This window comes from Kogia breviceps, chromosome 9 (assembly GCF_026419965.1).
Source record: "Kogia breviceps isolate mKogBre1 chromosome 9, mKogBre1 haplotype 1, whole genome shotgun sequence".
NCBI classification, from domain to species: Eukaryota; Metazoa; Chordata; class Mammalia; order Artiodactyla; family Physeteridae; genus Kogia; species Kogia breviceps.
The window spans coordinates 13,931,654-13,952,779 of record NC_081318.1 but is presented as its reverse complement, the minus strand read 5'-3'; the positions used below and the strand labels follow the sequence as shown (position 1 = coordinate 13,952,779).

General features: G+C 40.7%; 1 protein-coding gene across 3 annotated transcripts in view; it reads right to left on the bottom strand.

The window, feature by feature from the left end:
* PARP12 (poly(ADP-ribose) polymerase family member 12) overlaps nucleotides 1-21,126 on the bottom strand; it is a 46,964-nt gene that overhangs the window by 9,582 nt on the left and 16,256 nt on the right. For all 3 annotated transcript variants that reach the window (XM_067042002.1, XM_059074889.2, XM_059074890.2), the window contains exons 6-8: nucleotides 13,497-13,692; nucleotides 9,442-9,583; nucleotides 6,425-6,521 (exon numbers count right to left, since the gene is read on the bottom strand). In XM_067042002.1, the coding sequence (XP_066898103.1) occupies nucleotides 6,425-6,521; nucleotides 9,442-9,583; nucleotides 13,497-13,692 (435 nt within the window). The remainder of the gene's footprint in view (nucleotides 1-6,424; nucleotides 6,522-9,441; nucleotides 9,584-13,496; nucleotides 13,693-21,126) is intronic.

Genomic DNA, 21,126 nt, shown 5'->3' with positions numbered 1-21,126 from the left:
GCCACCACAATGAGAAGCCTGCGCACCTGAACAAAGAGTAGCCCTGCTCACTGCAACTAGAGAAAGCCCACGCACAGCCAAGACCCAATGCAGCCAAAAATAAATAAAATAAAAAATAAATTTAAAATTCTGTGAATTCAGAACACAATGATAAAAAAATTTTTAAAAACCCAACAGCTTCAATGAAACTAACACAACCTTGTAAATCAACTATACTCCAAGAAAAAACAAATTAATTTAAAAAAACAGCCTCAATGACATATAACTGGCATATAAAACATTTTTTAAAACATAAAATTGGGCTTCCCTGGTGGCGCAGTGGTTGAGATACTGCCTGCCGATGCGGGGGACACGGGTTCGTGCCCCAGTCCGGGAAGATCCCACATGCCGTGGAGCGGCTAGGCCCATGAGCCATGGCCACTGAGCCTGCACGTCCGAGCCTGTGCTCTGCAACGGGAGAGGCCACAACAGTGAGAGGCCCGTGTACCATAAAAACAAACAAAAAAACATAAAATTGATGTCAAAATTCATTTGGCAGTAGAAATTTGACTTGAACTGCTAATAGGCTACTTATGGTCTATATATATTTCCTTCTTAAGGTGACTATGCATATTTTTACTGCAAAAAATATTAGCATGTTTAATTGCATGTATCATATAATACAAAGCAGTACATGCTCTTTCTAAAAATGAAACAAAAATAAAAACTGATTTCTAAAAAACACATGGCCCAAAGGATTTAGAAATAAAGACTGTGAAACTCTAACTCCAAATCATTCCTATTCAGTCTCAGAATGCTGTTCTTCCTACAATAGACCTACCTTCTGTTTCTGCTGGCATGAGACATGTACCTTCATCCTAAGCCTCAAAGACTCCCACAAATAACTTTCCTAGGAAAATGGCACAGTTTAAAAATAACTAAAAAAAAGGTTCCACAAGCAAGAATCAACCAGAAACTGACCCATGAAGACTTAAGATGCTGAAATTACCAGGCAGATTATAAAACAACTATTCTTTCTATGTTTAAAGAAATAAAAGACAAACTTTAAAAACATATGCAAGGTGAAGTCAGTCAGAAAAAGAAAAACAAATACCATATGTTAACACATATATATGGAATCAAAAAAAAAAAAAAAGAATGGTACTGATGAATCTAGTGGCAGGGCAGGAATAAAGGTAGACATACAGAATGGACTTGAGGACATGGGGGAGGAGGGGGAAGCTGGGGTGAAGTGAGAGTAGCATCAATATACATACACTACCGAATGCAAAATAATTAGCTAGTGGGAAGCAGCAGCATAGCACAGGGAGATCAGTTCAGTGCTTTTCGATGACCTAGAGACAGTGGATAGGGAGGGTGGGAGGGGGCCTCAATAGGGAGGGGATACGGGGATATATGTATGCATTATGACTGATTCACTTCGTTGTACAACAGAAACTAACACAGTTTTTTGAAGTAATTATATTCCAATAAAGATCTATTTAAAAATCATATGCAAGGAACAGAAAACTGTAAAAAGACCTGGAGGATCTGAAAAGAAAAAAAAACAAACAGAACTTGTAGAAATGAAAATACAATCCCTGAAGAAGTAGTTCAATGGACAGGCTTACTAGCAAATGAGATGACCTAAAGAGAGGGTGAGCAAGCTGAAATGTAGGGGCAGTGAAATTATTCAGAATGTGGTGCAGAGCAGGAAGGAGACAAACAAGGCAGGGAAGAATCCAAGACATGGAAAGCAGAGTGAGAAGGCCTGAATCTGGTGAGAGCCAAACTGAACCTCCAAAAAGAGAGTAGCTACAACAGCATGGAGGCAATTTTCAAATCGAACTAATTAGACATACCAACCTACAGACTTAAGAAGCAGAAAGGATCTCAAACAGGACAAATAAAAACACATACCCAGACACACCATAGTGACAGTGCATAATACAAAGACAAACAGAAAATCTTAAAAGCAGCCAGAAGGGGGAAAAAAGTGATTCTGGAAGAAAGCATCAGTTAGACCAACAGCTGATTTCTCAAAAGCAGCAATGGAAACCAAAGCACAGTGGAGTGATATCTTCAATGTTTCAAAAGAAAATAACTACAAGTAAAATGTCTACACACAGTGATAATATCCCTAAGATTGAGGGCAAAATAAAGATGTATTCAGGCAAAGAAAAGCAGATTTTTTTTTTCCCCAATAGAGCTTCATCTAAGGAAATTTGAAAAGACAGAGAAAATGGTATAAGTGGGAGTAAATTTAATGAAATAGTCATAGTGTAAAAAAGCAGTATCTCGGGCTTCCCTGGTGGCGCAGTGGTTGAGAATCTGCCTGCCAATGCAGGGGACACGGGTTCGAGCCCTGGTCTGGGAAGATCCCACATGCCACGGAGCAACTGGGCCCGTGAGTCACAGCTGCTGAGCCTGCGCATCTGGAGCCTGTGCTCCACAACAAGAGAGGCCGCAACAGTGAGAGGCCCGCGCACCGCGATGAAGAGTGGCCCCCACTCGCCGCAACTAGAGAAAGCCCTCGTGCAGAAATGAAGACCCAACACAACCAAATAAATAAATAAATTAAAAAAAAAAAAAAAAAAGATCCCTCCCCCTGAAGCCAATACACTTTGAAGCTATACAGCTCTTTAAAAAAAAAAAAAAAAAAAAAAAAAAAAAAGCAGTATCTCATGAAGTTAAAAAATAGCAAGTCCAGAGGAAGGTAAATGGAGTAAAGTATATGAAGGATCTGTGTTAGCTGGTAGGACAGCAAAGATATCGACTGACTTATACCTAAGTGAAAAACTCATGTTGTAATTTCTAGAGCGGTCTTAAAAAAAAAAAAAGTAATAGAGTGTATAACTTCCAAACTAGTAGAGAGGAATAAATTAAATGACAAAATATATCAAAAAGAAGATAAGAAAAAAATAAGACAATCATATAAAAAGAACTTCATGGAGGATGAAAGGACAGTAATGAACTAATAAACCAGATACCTGATGTGTAAATGCCATTTCAATCCTTACACTTCTGAATGTGGAGATCATATTCTGTGACCCCATTAATTATGTAAAGAGATGATTTGTTTCTAAAAGTGACCCACACTAGAGTCCCAGGTGGCCACAGAGGCCCAAGGAGACTCGCTTGCTGGAGTCATGACCACCAGCTACCGTCACATAAGTTAGAGGGAAGCACGACGCACTTCACTGCGCCAACGTGCGTGACAGAGCAGGGAGATCCTGAATCCCTCATATCTTACTCTGAATTTAACCAAAATAACCACTCACTTCTGACATGTGGTGTCTGCCATGGTCCCCTGAAAACTAAGTAGAGTGACAACAAAAGAGATCCAGTCACAGAAAGGAGACAGATAAGTTTTTCTAAACTGCATCTAGGGTAGGCTCTGGATAGGGAGAGACTAAAAAATGACATCCAGAAGTAGGATCACTCATAGTTAACCAAAACTAAATCCAGAAGCAATCCACAGGAGAGACTGAAACATTTGACTAAATAATAAATATTTCTGCATGGTAAAATACTTCACAGACAAAGCCAAAAGGCAAACAACAAATGAAGAAAACACATTGCAATTTATATAACAAACCAAGGGCTGATCTCCTCATTAGATAGAAGACTCTTAATGTTTAAGAAAAATACCAAAATGTTGAGAGAAGAATGGACCAAAAGACGAAGAGTCCACTGAAAAAGAAAGGCAAATGGCCCTTACATGTAGGAAAAAATATTAAACCTCACTCATAAGAGAAAGTACATTAAATACACTGAAACACCCTTTCCCACCTATGAGAACAGAAAAAATCCAAGGGCTTGATAACTCCCTCTGTTGGCAAGGGAGAGGGAAGCAGGCACCTCACACATTCTGGGGTGATTACATAATGATTCCACCCCACAAAGAGGAACTTGCATTTGCCTTCTAGGACTCTAACCTGAGGACCCACCTCCACAAATGAAATAGCACATACACCAGATATCCTTTGTGGTATCATACTTGTAACAGCAAAAGATTGAAAAAAGGCAAAACATCCCTTGAAAGGGGACAGATTAAATTATGGTACATGCAAATGATGGAGAACTGTGAAGACAGAAACAGAATTTAGAAGACTTCAATGAACTGAAAGGGAGTAATTTTATTTTTCAGTATTTGTATATACTGTGAAATGATCACAATAAATCTAGTAATGATCTATTTTTAAGTGAAAAACAAAAGGTACAGAATAGTATATATAGAATGTTACCTTTTATGCAAGGAAATGAAAATAATAAGATACTTTTATGTACATGCATTTGCTCATTTTTGCAAAAATAAACACAGAAAGATAAACCAGAAACTGATGAAAACGGTTGCCCATCATAGAAACAGTGTGGAGATAACAGTGAGAATACTGACTACTGAGTATATCTTTTCATATAGCTTTGACTTTTAAATCATGTTTTACACATAGCCAAAAATAAATTTTAATAAGAAAGGGAGAAAGGAAGGCACACTTGGCTTCGAAGGAAACGGAGCGGAAACCCCAGGAAGTTACTTTGTTAGACTCACAGGTACTCTATTTGCTTGGATTGATAATACCTTTTCCCTCTAGCTTCTTTAAATGACCCTGCCATGCTCCACAAACACAACCACTGAAGTCCATCTGTGAAATCTTTTTTTTTTAACATCTTTATTGGCGTGTAATTGCTTTACAATGGTGTGTTAGTTTCTGCTTTATAACTACGTATGTTCCCATATCTCTTCCCTCTTGCATCTCCCTCCCTCCCACCCTCCCTATCCCACGCCTCTAGGTGGTCACAAACTACCGAGCTGATCTCCCTGTGCTATGTGGCTGCTTCCCAGTAGCTATCTATTTTACGTTTGTTAGTGTATATATGTCCATATATACATCTGTGAAATCTTAAAAGAAGAAACAGAAACACTGTAAGTTCTCTGTGAAACAGAAATGAGCCAGGTTTCTCCAGCTGATGGAAGGTGCAGTCCGCTAACAGCAGCACTGGCTATAGCTCTGGCTACAGTCCCGGCTTGGGCTGTCACACACCCAAACTAATGGGCACCATGGTACCTCTCACCATCCAGGCCACCCTTCCCCAGTAAGTGGCCGTGGGGATTGGGGAGAACTGACCCCTCCCCCAGCTCCAATCCTAGCACCCTTGCCTCAAGCCTAAAACTACTGATTCAGAGGGGTCTGATCAGTTTGCAAAGCTCACAGATTTGCCCCTGTCAGCTACAGGAGGGCCCTGCCTACTCCTAAATGCATAAAAGGCCAGGCACTACCCTCGTGGCTTCTGGCAGCCTGTGACATAAGGGATCCCACCCTGGGGATGAAGTTGGCCCATTAGTGCCTGCAGCACCTGTTTTTGGTATTCCATGATATCCAAGTACTAAAATAATGGGGTTTTATTGGTGTAATTTTTGGTGTATTTCAACATTTACAAAAATTCAGGTCTGTGACTCAATTATTCACTTGAAAAGACAAGCTGATGAGCTGGCTTCAAGTCTAGACTGGCTTGCAGATCACAAGCAGCCCTATAGTTACATATCACAAAGCCTCTACCTACAAAGATAATTCTTTCTCTGTTTCAAAGCCTTTCCAGCTAGTGGAATATGCACATCAGTAGTCAAACTGCTACAGGTGACTCTACACTGGAATTGCCATTCATACATGACACAACTGGAGGAAAAAGAGGAACCTAAAATTCTTTGTTAGAAACAAAAACCAGTTTGCTACCAGTGGAAAAAACCTGGCTAACAAACATACACACAAATGAACAGAAAAACCAAAAAGATTTCCTGCAAGTTATAAAACAAAAGATATAATCACTTGAAGATGGAAACAGAAAATATTAGGAGTTAGATTATTACTATTTCCTCACCATTCTCTAAGTTAGTCTACGCTAAGAAAGAACTTTTTGGCTTCTGGAAAAATCTGCACAAGAATACCTGATGTCTCAGTAACATCACTGGCAAACTTAAAATATCTAATTAAGTGATTTTTCTGGTGTCTTTTTCTTTTATTTTATGTTGTGTTTGGCTTATCATTTAATGCTTTGTTAACTGCATCTACATCATCATTAAATAATTATACACCAAACATTTACTTTTTATAAATTTATGTTGTATTTTATAACTTTATAATACATGCTACTTACTATGTTTTCATTTGAATGTGGTAAATATACACTGATTTTTCTGTTTCATGAAGCCTCAACCTTCTTATAGATCACTCAAATGAACAGCAGCACTTTGGTATTAAGTGAAGGAAAGTACAAATACACTCAGAGGAGGGCCAGGCACAGGAAACAGAGACGGAGAGTGCCAGGGCATAAGTCTGCAAGCCGGCTAACCCTCTTAATGCTGTAGCTAGTCTGAGTAGGTTTTGTACCTGCAGTGGAGCACACAACAACTGATACACACACAAGTTCCCCAAATGCCACCTACCAGGTCTGCTTCATCTTCACATCCTGGGGAGATATGTATTTGGGTCTCCGGCAAACCTTTCTAACTGTGCCATAGACCAGGTTTTTCTGAACGAAGGCTGGGAAAAACAAAACAAAACAAAACAAAACCCATATACACATATGGGATAGCAATGTTTTATAAACACAAATTAAATGGGTTGGAAAGCTAATCCAAATGTAAAGCTCACAATCAGTCTGTTAAAAAAATAAGGCAATTTTACACATTTCAAATATTCAAAAAGAAAACAGGTATCTGTAGGAGACTGGATTTAATGAATAGATGAATGATTAGTAATTGACATATCAATTATAGATGAGTGCTTTTAAATTGTTCCTTCCAATCTGGTTTAAACAATTATTTTGCTCAGCAATTTTTCCCAGCTTGGATATAAAAAAGCTTCAGCCCGGCCTGAGACCGATTGAGCCAGTGGGATTTAGAGTTAATATAATAATTTTACTCTTATGAGTTTTTTTTCTTGCTTTAACTAAACTTACCCTACAGAAATACTTCTCAACTTTTTTAAACCTGGACTGTCTTTAATAAATGAAATCCTTGCCCCACACCCAAGATTCTCAGAATCCTCCTGAGGGCAGCAGTGGGGGTATGGGGGAACTATCTTTCATGTTGAAAAATCACAATACCTCTAAGTTAGACTACATCTCCCGACCCACCAGGATAACTCTGTCAAGTCTTATTTTCTGCAGTAGAGTACAAACAATTTTCTTTCACTTGAAAAACTAACTCACCCTACTGCATTTCAGCATACACCCGGTGATCACCTAGGCGTGTGTCCCTCGTGCCACAGCCCACATGGTCATCACGAATGGGCACTCCTTGGGGGGGGGGGTCCGCACATTCTAATCGGGAGCCCATAATTCAGAGATGGCTACCACAACCCCTTAAGTTACCCGTCACTCAACCTACCACCAGTACTCTGCTAATTAGCTTAAATGGGCTTCTTATTGGTCTGTTGATTAACACTGCAATGAATCTCAAATGAGCTTTTACTGCTGAAATTAAAAGGTATTCAAGATAAGTGAACTGGATAAATATATGTGAGACCCATTTCCCACTGTCCCCTAGTCAGGGTAAACATGAGGCCTTCTCCTTAATTTGCCCTTAAAGAGGATATACTAGGCGAAGTCCCTAAACAAGCCCTGATCTTGGGGATTCTGCCCAACTGATACCAGCTAACAGACATCAGAATTCTGCCTCTGGAGTCTTGGCATTTGCCTTGAGTGACTGTTTCACGAGGAGTCTAAAAGGCAGAGCCAAGTCTTCCCTGATCCTACAGAACGAGTCAGTTGTGCGTGTTTCTTAAACGTCCCTGCTTCCTCATAAATATTTAGTTACTAAATGTGAGTGGCAGGTTGTGGTCTGAGACTTGCTTTCACTCTACCTAGTAGTCAGGTTATGAAGGGAGAAGTTAACTCACCTCAAAGTGCTTCTGTGGCTACTGTTATGTACCAAAAAACAAACAAAAGAACTGTGCCCACCCAAGTGAGCCTGAGTCAGTCTGCAGCAAACACGCTTCTTTCTTGCAGTCTGTAATGAACTCAATGCGTGTGCTCTTCCCCACCCTCATCTCGACTGTTCTGTCCCCTGGGGGTGCTGCCTATGTTGAGAATGATAAAGGCTGCATCTGACATTTCTGGTTGATCTGTTTTGATATTGTCCAGATACTTTAAAGAAATATTTCAAACTACGGTCAGCAGGAGTCAGATGGGTGCTATGTGTATAGACTTGTTCTTCAGGCCTGTCCTGACTTATTATTTCATGTATTTCTCACCATCCCCTTTAACGCACTTGTGTTTATCAGATTGTGGATTGCAAACCACCTCACATATGACATGTGTTCCCCAGCTGACACTGAAGACTGTATGTAAACAGTTCTCGCTGTAGAGTAGAAGAAACTTTTAGGCTCTCTGTACAGGCACATCGAGAGGGCAGCGATTCTACTTTAAGTAAAACCACAAGTGCTACAAACCACAAGCGCTACAAACCACAAGCAAAACCAACTGGCTAAAAGCAGGCAGATAGAGTGGATTTAGGATAATTCACCAAAAACACTTTGCTGCCCTCCAAACAGAAGGGCCACAAAAATAAAGAAAATAATAAACTATGCTTAAAGGAAGGCCCACTTAATTTCCTTGAAAAATGCTGAAAACTCAGAGGGATTCAGAGTTGAAAATGTGAATTTAAAGGCAAAACTGAACTGAACAGGGATGGGCTGATCAATCTCTGTGAAAATGGCTTAAGAGAAGCCACAAAAAAACCTGAAACTTAAAAAAAAAGAAAAAAAAAAGTCACAAATAAGCCACTGGAAGGCCTGACCAAAGGGTGTTTGGTCTGTTTCTGTCTATCTGCCTGTCTGTCAAGGCAACCAGAACAAGCCAAGGCCCAGACTCAGGATACCATGAGCAGAGCATCTGAAAGTCTGCTTCCCAACAATTTTGGTTGAAGTGTGTGCCTACCACGTGTTTAGCTGGCCTGCCATCTGTGCTGAAGGTGTCTACAGAAAGCAGAGCTGCACAGCAGAACCACTATGACACGTGTCAGTGACCTGGACACAGGGACGCCCATGGCCTACAGGACAACCTCCACTGCCCACAGGCTGATGCTGCCTGTCCTCCACAAGGAGGGCTCCTGTCCCCTCCCATCCCCCCCGAGGCAGCTCCCCACCCATCCTGCTGGCAGGCCTCTATCCCCACCTTCCAGTCTGGCAGTGCTTCAGGAGCAGGGACCACCCCATCCTTCTCTTTCCTGGCTCTCAATGTGTGTGTGGACTTTCTCCAGGGTTAAAATGGAAAAGGCAAAGTCAGCAGATGACCAGGCCCTGCTGGGTGAGTGCAGCGGGTCAGGAAGTACCTTTTTTCTTTTTGCCAGATCAAGCAGCTTGTGGGATCTCAGTTCCCCAACCAGGGATTGAACCCAGGCCACAGCAGTGAAAGCCCGGAATCCTAACCACTAGGCAACCAGGGAACTCCAGGAAGTACCTTTGAAGTCTAATTCGTACGCGTGCTTTCCTGCCTGGAACCTCAGAGTGGCAGCCTGGGGGTCAGACCCTGCGGCACAGTACGCCAGGTAGGCCTTCTCCAAATCGCTGCTGCTGACGCTGGTCACGGGGTGCTCCCTGCCCTGTGAAGGCAAAGCCAGATATGAGGTGAAGGCAAGAAGAAGACAGACGCTGGGGGCCGTCCGTACCACCTGCAGATGTGCCCACGGTGGTTGTTTGTGTCCTGGGGGAGGTGGAGGAGAGGAGCCAGGCACGGGGTGGTGGCAGGAGAGGGAGGCACAGAAAAGGAGCCGATGCAACTGCCTCCTGAAAGCTGCTCGGGAAACGGAAGCCCAAACACGTGGACCCCGCTAACCGGGACAGTGCACGGGAGCGATGAGAGAGAGGGCATTCAATTACTCGTGACAGATGATACAACCCTTCAAAGGAAGGTGAAACGTCAATGGTGAATTCTCAAATGCTGCTTCACTGAGGGCCTGAGCGACGCTACCTCCTCTGTTCCTTGTTCCCACCACCCTTTAATCAGAGTTCAGTTCTCCGTGATGTTGTCTTTTTCTGGTCTCTTGGAGAGCTCTATTTTTTCAATTATCCATTTTGATCCCTCATCCTCTTTCCCATTACCTACATGATATCGAAGATTTTGGAATGGACTGCGTTTGAATTCTGGCTCTCAAATCTGTTTCCTCTATAACCTCAGCACGTTATTGGAACCTCTCTGAATCTCAATGATCTCAACTCTAGGACAGGAATAACAACAGAATTTAAATCATACTCATGTCATTAAACAATAGGACCATCCCATCCTCAAAGAACTGGAAAAATGATTAAAATAAGGCACAGAGAGCCCTTAGCACAGTGCCTGGAACAAAAAGCAAAAAGTACCTCAGAAATAGAGGCAGATACCTGGGCATACAAGTCTGAAGTTTGGAGAGAAATCTGGTCTAGAGACAGAGATGCAGACATCACTCAAGGTGGCCACCGATGTCAGAAGAGCGGGGGTTCAGGCTAGACCCCGAGAAACACCAACATTCACAAAGGAAAGTAGAAAAACGAAGCCCATGAAGGAGACAGAGGAGGAGCAAAAAAGTAGAGTGAGGCTCAAATGTGACATATGAAACATTTTTTCAATAAAATAAATAAGAACTTTAAAAATTTTAAATAAACAAATCAAACAAAACAAAAGCAGGCACATAGATACAGAGGACAGACTGGTGTTAACCAAAGGGGAAACAAAGGTGAGGAGAGGGTGAAATGGGTAAAGGAGGCCAACTGGTGACAGATGGAAAATAAACCTTTGGTGGTGAGCACGCTGCAGTATATGTAGAAGTCATGATACAATGTTGCACACATGAAACTCATGTAATATTAGAAAACAATAAGTAACTGAATAATTAATTTAATCTAATTAAAGAAAGAAAGGAAAGGAAGGAGGGAGTGGGCAACAAACTGGGTGGAGACTGGCAATGCCACGGGATTTGGCACCTGGGCCCTTTGCCAGCGGCTACGGCTGGTGAGGGCTGTGCCGAGCCAGGTCCCACCTCCTGCAGGCATTCCATGAATGGTGACCAGATGAACAGAAGTCAGATTCTGGCAAGTGGAGGAATAAATGGAAGTCTTCCCTTTCAAGCAGGGATAGATGGGTTATTTGGGTACAAAAGGGTGAGGGCAATTGTGGAGCTTGCTTTTAGATCAAACCAAAGGAGATCACAGTAGAGGGGAAAAGGCAAAAGGTAAATTGACACAAGAAGACTGTTGAGAATAATCCAGCCCGGATGCAGGTTGGGGTAATGCATCGTGGAGCCCACCACCTCAGGGACAGCAGGCTCAATGTGGGAAAACTCATGAGCCAAGAAGAGTAACACATTTATATACAAGATTCGGTTGTGGATTAAACTGTAACCCCCCAAAAGAGATGTTGAAATCTTAACCCCCAGTACCTCGGAACGTGACCTTATTTGGAAATAGGGTCATTGTAGATGTAATTAGTTAAGATGAGATCATACCGGAGTAGGTGGGCCCTTAACCAACATGACCAATGTCCTTTTAAGAGGACGGCCACGTCAAGAATGCTACTGATGGGCAGGCAGAGATTAGCGTGATGCAAATACAACTGAGGAACACCAAAGATCACCAGCAAACCACCAGAATTGAAAAAAGACAAGCAAGAATTCCCTACAGGTTTCAGAGAAAACATGGCCCTGCTGCCACCTGGATTTCAGTTTCCAGCCTCCAGAGCTGTGACAACAAACCCCTGCTGTTCTAAGCCACCCAGTTTGTGGTACTTTGCTGTGATGACCTATGAAATTACTATAGGGTGGAGGCAACCTGGACCTGAAATTTGGGCATATATCCTGAGCTCAGGCAGAAAAGAACCCAGCTTTTCTGATAATCAAGAGAAAACTGTCTTGAACTGGCAATTAGCAGAAAACTAAGAAAGAACTCCAATTATGGGGTGACATCAGAAATGTGTGGAAAAGGAAGAGCTAGAATGGACAGGTAGGTCATCCTATGAGGGGCCCAGCCGTTGGTACAAAATGAGACCATACAGCCGAAAGTCACCAAGTCCACACATGCACATCTGAATGCACCGGCATGTGGTATGTTGGTAAAACCCACAGATAGGTTATTCCCAGAGATTCCCGCTATTCTAAATACTCAATGTTCTAAATTATGCACTCCAGCTACACCACAATAAAGGAGTAGCAGCCTAGAAAAGAAAAAGGGAAAACTCTAAGTTGGGCTGTTTGGAGGAGAAAGACCCCTGTCCCCAAAGTTGTGACAACGCAGTTTCTGAAGTCACCCAGGATCCCGTGTCATCACACTCAGCTCCCAGAGGGGGGACGAATCACCAAACAAAACGTGAGCGGCTGTCACATTTGCCAGTTGCTTCCTGCCTGCTGTGTGCTCCTCCATGACGTCTCCGAGTGAGCTCCACTCATCATCATCTCTCCCGCTCAATGCCAGGCTTGGCCTCTGCCCTCCCCTCCTGACCAAACCCAGAGAAATGCTGGAGAGCCTCCCTGGACAAATCCAGGGAAGACAGAAGGAACCCCAGGATGCTCAGAGAGGGAGAAGGGTGGGGAAGAGGACGGACAGAGCAGTGAAGCGGGAAGGCTGGCACTGGAAGAAGTGGAGGGGAAGAATGAGGGCGCAAGCCATCTCCTGAGAGTGACCATGGCCAGCTGGCCAGTGGGCACGGGCAGCAACACCTCTGTCCTTCAACTGGCCAGTCTATCTCCTGAGGATCTGCCAGGTGCAGGCATCATCCTCAGCAGGGGGGCACACCAGTGGCAAAAGCTCCCATGAAGCTCACATTACCAAGTCCCAGAGAAAAAGATATCCCAAGTGCAGTAGAAACTAAAGCCTTACTATAGCGCCTTACAACCCAGAAGAATACAAATGTCTATTAGACCACCTATCCCAATTTTCATTTGGGAGAAGGTGTCACTATAGAAATGGTGACCTCCCTATACTTATAACTCTACAGGTAACCAGGGGGCTCCCTTTAATCTGATTCATCCACGAACATCTTTGAATAATTGACAGCAGCAATTATTCGACACAGATACCAAATCAATAGCTGAAATCAGTCAATTTTCGTATACTTGCCCACCTTCTGTAAAGTTGCTGCTACAGATAAGGCAGAAAGCTAGCTTTGAAAAGCCTTCAACTTTATTCCACAGCTACACAAACACTCCAGCACACACAGGCAGTTGCTCTGGAGTTACCTACTCAACAGTAAGAGAGGCATCTTTCTACCCCATTTAACGAAATGTGATCTCACTACAACTAAAGTCATTCAGTCCTAATGAACGAACAGATAGCTAACTGTTCAAAGATGGAACCTCATACAAATGAACTCTAAATTATCCCGTTTTGCCGTAATTCCCGCAAAGCAAGTGCATCACAAGGGGACCTGGGGATCTCTGGCTCTGTCAAGGGCTCCCCAGAGCAATCCTTGTGCCCATGTTTGGAAAGGCTCCCCCATCACGGACCCTTAGGAAGGAACACTCACCCTCTTTCCGTGATACTTACTTGCCTTCCATACTCCTGCCAAAAGCCAAATTGATCGTTCCAGTACCAAACCCAGTCAGTGGTGAGGATAAAGTGTGGAGGTTTGGTGACCGAGGAGGCCGTGGAGAGGCGGCGAGCCCGGGTGGCACCTACTGTCATGGAGTTAAAGCTCAGAAAACCAGTGAGAAAGCTACCGGCTGACTTGGTGCACGTGATCCTACAAAAGAACATGAGAAGTAAACTGAAAACCCACCAGCCACATGGACTCAGATACTCAGCTCCCCCATGGTCTTCTAGATACTCAGCTGGAAGATGTGAACATACATGTGACCTGAACATTTACAACAATGTGTTGGGGTGGGATGCGGGACTTGCTTTTTAAGATCCATTTTGCTGTGTGAAAATAATAAAATCACAGTAATATGGAAAACCTGTTATCATGACATTCCTTTCACTACACAGAAAACACTGATTAAAATATTCTTTTTTAAAATGCATTGCTGAAATGGCAAGAAACAGAAATCCTCAGAAGCCAAAAATAGTTAACATACATTGAACGCATGTGGGGTGGGCCAGCCCCTGTACAAAGTGCTTTGTACATATTAAAGGATTAAGTCTTCATAACACTGAAGTTGCAACTTATCCCCACTTCACAGATATGAAAACAGAAGCCAGGAAGGTTCAGAAACCTGTCCAAGGTCAAACAGCTAATAGATGGCAGAGCTGGGGTTTAAGTCAAGCAGTTTGGCAGAACAGCCTGTACTCTGAGCCACCAGGATCTACTCCCTTTCCAAATGCTGAAGTGCCCCAAGAGCAAAGGGAAGGTCTGGAACCAGCCAGGTGAATGAGGACTAAAGCCAGTGGCTGTCCAAGGGCAGTGTCCGTGAGTAACGACAAAAAGCCCTACTTTTAGCAGCAATGAGGAAACAGAAAACAAATGTAGGATCTGAATATGGTCAGCGGTCAAATCTCCGAAGAGATACTTCTGCATAAAACCATGATCCTAAAAGACTACATATCCTTAGTGAAGGGAGGCCAGGAAAGGAATCTGCTTTGCAAAAAAAGTCAGCAAGGAAATTTGCCTGTGTCAGTGTTGGTTTTGGATGGAAAGGAAGAAAACTTCCACTGAGAACTCATAAACCACTCAGGCCTCACAAAAGTTAAGTTAGTTCACACTTCCTGCGTGAGAATTAACTTGAAAGACTCACTGTGGCAGTTCCCAGAGAAGCAAACACAAATCCCCTCTGGAAGGAATTCACCTTCAACTCAGGCCTCAAAAGAATTTCCACAGGTAAAGTTTCAGCAAACATGGGCTTACAATCAAATAAATCAGAAACAAGACACCATGAGCAAAACCCAGCAAAAACAATCAGTCCACCAAAGACAACAAACATTAGAGTTCTTGGATATAAATATGCAATATGCATGAAGTGTTTTTGAAAGTTAAATGGAGTATCAAAAGTATGAGTAAGGATAAAGAAACTATAAGAAACTGGACAGCTACATGTAAAAGAATGAAATTAGAACACTCCCTAACACCATACACAAAAATAAACTCAAAATGGATTAAAGATCTAAATGTAAGGCCAGACACTATCAAACTCTTAGAGGAAAACATAGGCAGAACACTCTATGACATAAATCACAGCAAGATCCTTTTTGACCCACCTCCTAGAGAAACGGAAATAAAAACAAAAATAAACTAATGGGACCTAATGAAATTTAAAAGCTTTTGCACAGCAAAGGAAAACATAAACAAGACGGAAAGACAACCCTCAGAATGGGAGAAAATATTTGCAAATGAAGCAACTGACAAAGGATTAATCTCCAAAATTTACAAGCAGCTCATGCAGCTCAATATCAAAAAAACAAAGAACCCAATCCTAAAATGGGCAGAAGACTTAAACAGACATTTCTCCAAAGAAGACATACAGGTGGCCAACAAATACATGAAAGGATGCTCAACATCACTAATCATTAGAGAAATGCAAATCAAAACTACAATGAGGTATCACCTCAACACCAGTCAGAAGGGCTGGTGTCCTTATAAGAAGAAGGAAATTTGGACACAGACAGAGACACATGGGAGAAAGCCATGAGACAACAAAGTTAGAGATTACAGTAATGCAGCTATAAACCAAGGAATGCCAAGAACACCAAGGACTGCTAACAACCACCAGGAGCTAGGAAGAAGCAAGGAAGGATCTTCCCCTGGAGTCTTCAGACAGAGCATGGCCCTGCTGACACCCTGACTTTGGACTTCCAGCCTCCAGAACTATGACAATAAATTCTTGTTGTCTTAAGTCACCAAGTTTGTGGCAATCTGTTATGGTAGCCCCCCAAAACTAACACATATATACTGACAGCTAACTTCTAAATAGAAGCAATGGAAGCAGAAAACAATGGAATAATCTTTGGAGAACTGAGAGAAAATACCCAATAAAACTATCTTTCAAGAATGAAGATGAAATAAAAACACTCTCAGACAAACAAAAACTACATCTGCCCCTAGACTCTCACTAAACTAACTTCTAGAAGATGAACTCAAAGGAAAATTATCCTCACGGAAACATATGAACAAAGGAATTGTGCGCAAAAACAAAATGGTAAACCTAAATGTCCATCCGCAGATGAATGGATAAAAAAGATGTGGTACATATATACAATGGAATATTACTCGGCCATAAAAAAGAACAAAATAATGTCATTTGCAGCAACGTGGATGCAACTAGAATTATCATCCTAAGTGAAGTAAGTCAGAAAGAGAAAGACAAATACCATATAATATCACTTATATGTGGAATCTAAAACATGACACAAATGAACCTATCTATGAAAAAGAAACAGAAACACGGACATAGAGACAGACTGGTCGTTGCCAAGGGGGAGGGGGCTGGGGGAGGGATGGAGTAGGAGGTTGGGTTTGGCAGATGTAAGCTTTTATATATAGAACGGATAAACAACAAAGTCCTACTGTATAGCACAGAAAACTATATTCAATAGTCTATGATAAACCATAATGGAAAAGAATATTTAAAAACATGTATAACTGAATCACTATGCTGTACAACAGACATTAGCACAACATTGTAAATCAACTATACTTCAGGGAGTTCCCTGGTGGCCTAGTGGTTAGGATTCCTGGCTTTCACTGCTGTGGCCCACGTTTAATCCCTGGTCAGGAAACTGAGATCCTGCAAGCTGTGTGGCAAGGCCAAAAAAAGAAAAAAAACAAAACTATACTTCAATATGAAATAAATATTGATTTTTAAAAAAAACATTAAAAAACCAAAATGGTAAACGTTTAAATTTAAACAAATATTGACTGCATAAAACAATGTTAATTTCTAACTTCTGGGATTAAGAAAATAATAGAAGCAATATTTACACAGCACATCTTACATGCCTGGCATTGTTCTGAGTGTTTTACACACATTAATTCTTTAAATTCTCAAAATAACATTTTGATATAGGAACTATTATTTTTATCTACTTGACATATGCAGAAACTGAGGCACAGCATGGCTAAGTAGTTTCCCCAAATTCACACAAGCAGTATATAAGTTTGAATGGAACTAGTCAGAATTCAAGTGTTCAAGATTCTTTTATTGTTCAGGAGAATGATAAAAGGTATTGATTAGCTTAAGTTGTTAAACTAAGGTATATTAAGTTACAGGGTCTGTTTTCCAGGGTAATCACTAAAAGAACAGAAATTCACTATCGGGCTTCCCTGGTGGCGCAGTGGTTGAGAGTACGCCTGCCGATGCGGGGGACACGGGTTTGTGCCCCAGTCCGGGAGGATCCCACGTGCCGCAGAGCAGCTGGGCCCGTGAGCCATGGCCGCTGAGCCTGCGCGTCCGCAGCGGGAGAGGCCACAGCAGTGAGGAGCCCACGTACCAAAAAAAAAAAAAAAAAAAAAAAAGAAATTGGGTCAGTAGTTTAAAATCTTCTCAGGAATTAAACATCAGGCTCAGAAATTTTTAGACACATGATCATTTCAGGAAAAAAATAATTCAAATTTCACAGGATTTTTTCAGGATAGGAAAAGAATCCATCCCAATCTCATTTTTATGAGGCTAGGAATTTCATAATATAAAAACCAGGCATCATTTATAGTGTACACCTGTAACATATAATATTGTACAGCAACTATACTTCAATTAAAAAAAACAGGCAAAGACAATATGAAACAATTATAGACCAATCTTATTCAAACATAAATGCAAAAATCTCAGACCAAATACTGACAATACGAAGTTCACCATCGTGTGCATATGTGCATGTGTACACAGGCTACGTATGACTTAGGTCTGGGAATGCAATGGACTTAACATTAGGAAATTAATGTAAATCACTGCATTAATAAGTAAAGGAGAACAAAACATTCGCTCTTAATTAACATAGAAATAGCACTCAATAAAATCAATTTCCATACACAATTTAAAAAAAAAGAACTCCTGGCATACTAGGAATAAAACCAGAATTGATTAGCAATGCCAAAGGTTCCAAACATTCACACATGCTTAAGGAAAAACATTTTAAAATTACTCCTTTTAAAATTAGGAAAAAAAGAAGAAAAGAATAATCTTCCAGCTATCACCACTTCTATTCAGCATGGTACAGGAGATCTTAAGCCACTATAATAAGACAATAAAAAGAAATAAAATGTGTAAGAGTTGAAAAGGAAAAACAAACTGCTATTCACAGATATTAATTTCTATACAGATATCTAGAACATATAGATAACTATACAGATAATTCAAATAAATTATCAGTAGATTCTGAGTTAAGATATTTTAGTAAAGTTGCAGGATATAAGATAGAAAAGTCAACTGCATTTCTACACACCAGCAGGGAGAAAATACAACAACAAAAACATGTAACTAGGGATGTAATGCACAACATGATTAACTATAGTTAATGATGCTGTATGGTAATTTGAAAGTTACTAAGAGAATAAATATTAAAAATTCTCATCACAAGAAAAAAATGGGTAGGGGTAACTATATGCGGTGATGGATGTTAACTAAACCTACTGCAGTAATCACTTGGCAATATATACTTGTGTCAAGTCATCGTGCTCTACACCTTAAGCTTCTACAGTGTTGTATGTCAATTATCTCTCAAAAAAACTGGAGAAATTTTTTTTGAAAAAGAAAATGAAGAAACTAACAAATCTCTAAAGAAAAAAAAAATCTAACAAAAGATATACAAGACCTTAATGGAGAAAATTAGAGAACTACTGAAAAATATTAAAGCACGATTAAATGAGATGCTATCACATATATGAATAGAAAGTCTTGGCATCATTATGATGTCAGTTCTCCCCAAACTGATAACAGACAATGCAATTTCAAGTTAAAAAAAAATCACAACAGAGTTTTTTGTGAAAAACCAACAGGCAGATTTTAAAATTTCTAAAGAGGAGCAAAAGACCAAGAGGCAAGACAATTTGAGGAAAAATAAGGTGAGGAATTTGCCTTATCACATGCCTAAACGTACTGTAAAGCTCTTCTACTTGAGACAGTGTGATGTTGACACAGAGACACACAGACCAATGAAACAGAAGAGGCCAGAAACAGACGGGTGTGTATTTGCTAACTCAATACCTGACACAGAATTGAAAACAGGTGCAAAAAAGATGGCCTAGTTACAAAAGTAGTACTTAGCATCTAAGTCTGAAATTAAGCTATAAAATGTATTCACATTTTGCCAAATCTGGCTCAGTTTTGGTGGGTTTAAAAATCGACTGACTTCTGGAAATGAATGGTAGAGATGGCTGCACAACAATGTGAATGTATTTAATGCCACTGAACCTTACACTTAAAAATGGTTAAGATGGTAAATTTTATGTTATGTCTATTTTATCACAATTTTTAAATTTTATTTTTTTGCTGAGTAGAGTTTAAGACTTCTTTTTTTTGCTGTTCTTTCATCCATAAGAACATATCTTTCTAAAGATGTAGAGTTGAATTACAACGTATTAAACAAATCACTTGGAATATTTCTTCTCTATGTGGTTTATCCTTTATCCCATATATATTTTGGTTCATTTGTCTCATTTTGATTTACTTTTTGAATACTTCTTTTTTACTTTTTTTATCCTAACATTTTACTTTTATTTTTTTAGTGTCTTACTTCTTTCTTTAAAATTTTTTATTTTATATTGGAGGATAGCTGATTAACAATGTTGTCTTAGTTTCAGGTGTAGAGCAAAGTGATTCAATTATACATATACATGTATCTATTCTTTTTCAAATTCTTTTCCCCTTTAGGTTATTACAGAATATTGAGCAGAGTTCCCTGTGCTATACAATAGGTCCTTGTTGGTTATCTACCTTAAATATAACAGTGTATACATGTCAATCCCAAACTCTAAATGTTTTAATTAAATATATTTTTAAAAAGTGGTCTTTGGAAAAACTGGCACTTCATCTGCATAAGAATGAAACTGGACCTACACTTCACCACACGCAAGGAGAGGTTAATACAGTTCTTAAAATGTTAAAAATTTTTAAAGAAAATTCAGGACAAATATTTTATGGTCTCAGGATAAGGAAGGATTTCTTACGACACAAAAGGTATAAAACCTCCAAAAAAAAAAAAGAAAAGAAAAAATGTATAAAACTATAAAGGAAAGGATGGATAAATACTTCTCTTCATTAATAGACATCATAAACTGACAGGAGTTCATTTATTTTCAACACACATTTAATACCCAGAAACTTGAAGAGTTCCAAAACTAACTAACGAAGAACACAACCTTTCCCCTCAACAAAATGGGCAAACTACAAGCACAGACATTTCACAGCAGAAGAAGCATAAATGGCCATTGAACACGTGAAGAGACACTTTCCCTCACCAGGGCTCAGGGATATGAAAATGGAGACCTTATTTTACACTGACGACTAGAAAAGCGCAGTCGTCAGACTACACCAAATGTGAGGGAGACATGTCACCACAGACCGCTAAATGGGGGTGGGAAGCAGTACAATCACTGTGGAAAAGAACCTGGCATCCCCTGGCAGAACTGAGGAGGGACCAGCCTACCTCCCAGCAGGCGCACCCCCGAACACCTACCCCAAGGAAGCCTGAGCACACGTGGACCGGGAGGAGCGTCAACAACAGAGCCCTGAGAGAAGCCTCCAGGCAACAGTCCAGAGCAGCTCCATTCAGATGAGGTTCAAGGACAGGAGACTATCTGTGCTGACAGACATTGGAACAGCGGTGGTTTACAGGGTGGGCACTGACTGCAAGGAGGCAGGAGGGGACCTTCTGGATGATGAAAATGATCTACAGCTGGATCACAGCGTTGGCTACACAAGCGTACGTACCTTCCTCAAAACTCACTGAACTATATATACTTAATATCTGTGCATGTCACCAAGTATAAATTTTAACTTAAAAAGAAAAAGCCTCAGAAAAAAAAAAGGAAGAGAAAGAGAAGGGGGTACGTAGCTAAGAGCTGGTTATGTGAGCCACTTAATCTTCTGAAGGGGGAAAATCTGTTTCACATGCTTTACCAGTAGCAATTTGCACATAATTGCACCCTAAGCACAAATTTATTTTATCCACTCAAATAACGGGCTCAAATTCTCTTCTTGGCAACACATTTTAGCAAGTTTAATCCAAGATATGATAGGCTTTTGAA